At 59.2% G+C, this 4,201-nt stretch overlaps 1 protein-coding gene across 2 annotated transcripts; it reads right to left on the bottom strand.

Annotated features, from left to right (window-relative positions):
• Positions 1-1,723: 1,723 nt before the first annotated feature.
• On the bottom strand, positions 1,724-3,704 carry YDJC (YdjC chitooligosaccharide deacetylase homolog). 2 transcript variants are annotated; one of them, XM_032273094.1, is made up of 5 exons: positions 3,482-3,704; positions 3,233-3,392; positions 2,932-3,031; positions 2,633-2,810; positions 1,724-2,418 (listed from the first exon to the last, which is right to left on the bottom strand). In XM_032273094.1, the coding sequence occupies exons 1-5, from the start codon at positions 3,643-3,645 to the stop codon at positions 2,049-2,051; spliced, it is 972 nt and encodes a 323-aa protein (XP_032128985.1). In that variant the 5' UTR covers positions 3,646-3,704; the 3' UTR covers positions 1,724-2,048. The 2 variants fall into 2 exon arrangements, with proteins under 2 accessions (XP_032128985.1, XP_032128986.1); XM_032273095.1 differs by lacking the exon at positions 2,633-2,810.
• Between the last annotated feature and the right edge of the window lie 497 nt (positions 3,705-4,201).

The raw sequence follows: 4,201 nt of genomic DNA, 5'->3' as shown, positions 1-4,201 counted from the left end.
AGGCCAAGGTGACCAGATCTCTTGAGCCCAGGAGTTTGAGACCAGCACGGGCAACATGCTAAAACCCTGTCTCTACAAAAAAATACAAAAATTAACCAGGCATGGTAGTGCATACCTGTGTTCTGGCTCCTCGGGTGGCCAAGGTGGGATGATCACCTGAGTCTGGGGAAATTGAGGACTGCAGTGAGACACGATTGTGCCACTGTACTCCAGCCTGGGTGACAGAATGAGATCCTGTCTCAAAAAAAAAAAAAAAGGCTCATGGGTCCCTAGGGTTGCTGTCAACTCTTTGCTCATCCCTCTTTCCCTCCCTGGGTGGACAGCAGCCACTCATCTAGCACCTGTGCAGACCCCCGGGTCTCCTACCCACCCACACCTCTCTTATGAGCCTTGAAGCTGCATAACCAGCTGCCTCCTCTCAGAACACTTCTATAACAGAAGCCCCTCAAGGGAGCTGCATCTGTGCTCCCAGCTAACTTCAGGCCACCCCTCTCCCAGCCCCAGCTGCAGGAGTGTAGGCAGATCTCAGTGGGCTGAGGCGAGGAGGTAGAGGCTAGGCAGCAGAAGGAGAAACCGTACAGTGATTCCAGCTCATAAGCATGGGTGCAAGAAAGCAGGAAAAGTGCTGTGGATGGGAGAGTCCAAGTCTAATGAAGGTCAACGTGGAAGATGAGTGTGGAGCCAGAAAAGGGGACTGAAGCCACAGTCAAGGGAATGGGGCATGGGTGGGTGGAGGTAGGAAAGAGTGACATCCCACACTCACCCTTCAGAAAGCCACGTCCCTCTGAGCTGCCTAGGCTGAGTGAGAGCTCTCTTGACCCCTGATTCCATGCTCGACCCAGGCTAGGGCCCTGCTCTGCCACTCCTGCCTCTACCCCTGTAAAATGGGGACACTATTGCCTGCCTCATAGATGCTATTTCATGAAATGAAACAAGGACCACATGTTGTTCCATCTGCCTTTCCATCCTTCAGAGTGGTGCAGAAGGACTCTGTGCTCCAGAGGACTCCCACTGCCTTTCCCATCTGCTCCTTCACCTCAGGAGCCTTCACCTAAGCCACATGGGGCCCCGTTCCATCACCAGGTCAGGTTAGGAACTGTAGTATCCCATTTCCTGGGAAAACTGCTCCTCCTAGAAAAATTATTTTATTATTTATTTATTTAGAGACAGAGTCTCAAAGTCTGTCACCCAGGCTGGAGTGCAGTGGCTCCATCTCAGCTCACTGCAACCTCCACCTCCTGGGTTCAAGCAATTCTCCTGCCTCAGCAGGTGGTGTGTGCCTGTAATCCCGAGTAGCTGGGATTACAGGCACACACCACCACACCCAGCTAATTTTTGTATTTTTAGCAGATACGGGGTTTCACCATGTTAGCCAGGCTCATCAGGTGATCCACCTGCCTCGGCCTCCCAAAGTGCTGGGATTACAGGAATTTAAATGTATTCCTACGGGGTTGCAGGATCTCCTCGAGCCTATTCCCTGGAATGGCTTATGTCTAAACAGGTGACTTCTTAATATTGTGATTATCGTATTATGTCTCTTCAAAAGCAGCCTGGTGAGATAATCTTTTCCCACTCCCACCCATAAAAAGGAATAAAATCTCAGCATGAGCAAAACCAGAATGGAGAATGGGCCATTTCCTGGAATGGTTTGAGCCAAGAAAGAGCTGTTCTTTGTCTGTGCTTGTTTCTGTGAGGGTCTCCTGGGCACAGCTGATAAACCACGCAAGTTTGAAATACACATGTTATTTTATTAATATAGGCTTCTCTCCCCACTGCCTCAGTGAAGGTGTTGCATTGCAACATGGAGGGGCTCCAGATGCTCTGCATGCCCTAGCCCGCTGCTAGAGGCCGGCCAGCCTGCAGCCAAGAAGGCTGCTCAAACTCTGGATGCCATTTGGAGCCATAAAGACCTGGGCCCATAGGTGGCAGTGTCCTACCCAGGGAAGTCACAGACCCTGCTCCAGGGCCTGGTTCTGGGTTGTGCCAGGACTAAACCTGGGCTCCCTTGCTTGGTACCAAGGGGATTAGTGCTTGGTTGTGTGTAGGGGTCAGGGTAAGGAGGGCTCCAGGAAGGGTTCCAGAGTGGCCTCACAGGGGACATCCTCCCCTGGCCTCTTGGATTCCAGGTCGTCGAGGGCACAGAGCTGCACGCCATCCTGGGCAAGCCGGGCCCGCAGAGTGGGCGCAGTGAGGACACGTAGCTCATGCAGCCGTTCCCAAGAGCAAGAGAAAGCATCGGGGCCTTCACCGCAACCCCCGGTGGGAGGCACACTGGGGTAGCCAGGATGCGCCATCAGCTCGGCTGTCAGGGTGTGGCCCGCCAGGGTACCTTCGAGGACCCGTGCCAGTGCCCCGGACACGCGGTGAGCGGACATGTGCCGTCCGCAAGTGCTCAGGCCCACGAAAGCGTCTGTCCACCTGTGGGGGCCGGGGGCATCAGCAGCGGGGCCAGGCCATGGCCAGAGCTATGCTAGGGACGGCGCGGGGAGCGGGGGACCGGGTTACTGTGGTGGTGGCAGCGGTCGACACCAGACTCGCTTTCGGGCTGAGAAACGGACACGGCTAGCCGGGTGAACAGCCAGTGCGGAGGGACAGGGACAGCCACGGTAGGAGACGGGGTGGGGAGCCTCACCGCAGGCCGTGGCGGGAGAAGGGGCCCACGGCGGCCCGGGCGTCGCGCTCCACAGCGCAGGCGAAGGCGCGTGCTGGGGCCTCCAGCCAAGTGCAGCAGCCCACACCGCGCTCCAGCGGCAGCCGCGTAAAGCGCACCCCATAGGCCTGCAGCGCCTCGGCGAATACCTGGCACACGCCTGCGGGCGGAGTGGACTCAGGGAGGGGCAGGTCCCTTCGCCTGGGAGCATCGACACCTCCCCTACTCCCCAGCCCCGCCTGGGAGTAACGCCTTCCAAACTGGGATCACCAACCACGCACCTGGGAGCACATGCACGTGCTGGTGCCCGTCCACGTGCGTGGGGGCCCTGCCCAGCAGCTCCCGGAAGCAGTTTAGTTGGGCCTCCAGCTCTTCCCGCACCTAGAGGGAGAGCGAGAGACACCTTTAGCGACCCGGAGCAGCTGCCGAGGATCCCCTCCTCCGGCTTCCGTGTGACTGCTCCAGTGTTTGAATGAGGAAATCATCCACCGCCAGCTCCTGCCCCCCAATGGCTTCACAGTACCCTCCGGGCGGAGCTCTGGGGGTCTTCGCGAGCATCCTCCTGCAGCTGCGGCTCCGCACCTGGGGCAAAGCCACGTCACCGGCTGCCACCGCCTCTCGGAATCCCATCTTGCCAAGGAAGAAGCCTTCGGGGCCGATCAGCGACGAGGCGCTACGGCGAGCCGGGCCCACGGGGCGGCCCTCGGACAGGTTGGCGTGGAGGCCAGTGGGGATGCTGTGCCTGCGGGCGGAGCGCGAGCTGGAGCACAGGCGGCCGCGGAGCCGCGCGCCCCAAGCCGGCCGCCGCCCTGCTAGGGGCCTTCCCCTTACCTGCGGGCCAGCTCCGCCGCGCTCTCCGTGGCCGCGCCATTGACCAGCAAGGACACACTGGTCACTGCCCCGGCCAGGAAGGCCTCCACGATGCCCTCATCGCGTCTCGGGCAGTAACCAAAGTCGTCCGCGGTGACCACCAGGCGCACGCGAGGGCGGGCCATGGCCGCCCGTATCCACCGCTCGAGCCCTCGGGGAGGGGGCCGGACAGTCCAGGCCCCGCCCCTGGTCGCTACCCAGGCCCCGCCCCGACGCACACGCTCAGGTGCCGCTGCCCTTCGCCTTTGTTCTCGCCACCTAGCGGTTCGGCGTGGCTCTGCAAGGACTCGGCGGCTGCTCCGGACCTAACCAAACCAGTACTGGATTTATTGCAACGCGGAACTTTCCTTGACTGCAAAAGTGGTATTTAATATGAAAAAAACGAAAGGAAGCCGGGTGCAGTGGCTCACGCCTGTAATCCCAGCACTATGGAAGGCCGAGGTGGGTGGTTCACGAAGTCGGGAGTTCAAGACCAGCCTGGCTCTACTCAAAATACAAAAATTAGCCGGGCGTGGTGGCATGCGCCTGTAATCCCAGCTACTCGGGAGACTGAGGCAGCAGAATGGCTTGAACCCGGGAGGCAGAGGTTGTGAGCCGAGATTGCCCCACTGAACTTCAGCCTAGGCGATAGAGCAAGACTCTGTTCCCCCACCCCCCTAGAAAAGAATCTCCTGGCCGGGC

The sequence above is a fragment of the Sapajus apella genome, unplaced genomic scaffold (assembly GCF_009761245.1).
Source record: "Sapajus apella isolate SASKATOON/1434 unplaced genomic scaffold, GSC_monkey_1.0 scaffold1793, whole genome shotgun sequence".
Classification (NCBI taxonomy): Eukaryota; Metazoa; Chordata; class Mammalia; order Primates; family Cebidae; genus Sapajus; species Sapajus apella.
This window is presented reverse-complemented; position numbering and strand designations above follow the sequence as displayed.

Coding starts and splice junctions, on each gene's coding strand:
- YDJC (XM_032273094.1), bottom strand. CDS start 3,645: ATGGCCCGCCCTCGCGTGCGCCTGGTGGTCACCGCGGACGACTTTGGT. Junction 3,393..3,481: donor GCGGCGGAGCTGGCCCGCAG/GTAAGGGGAAGG, acceptor CTCCGCCCGCAG/GCACAGCATCCCCACTGGCC. Junction 2,419..2,632: donor TTCTCCCGCCACGGCCTGCG/GTGAGGCTCCCC, acceptor CGGCCCCCACAG/GTGGACAGACGCTTTCGTGG.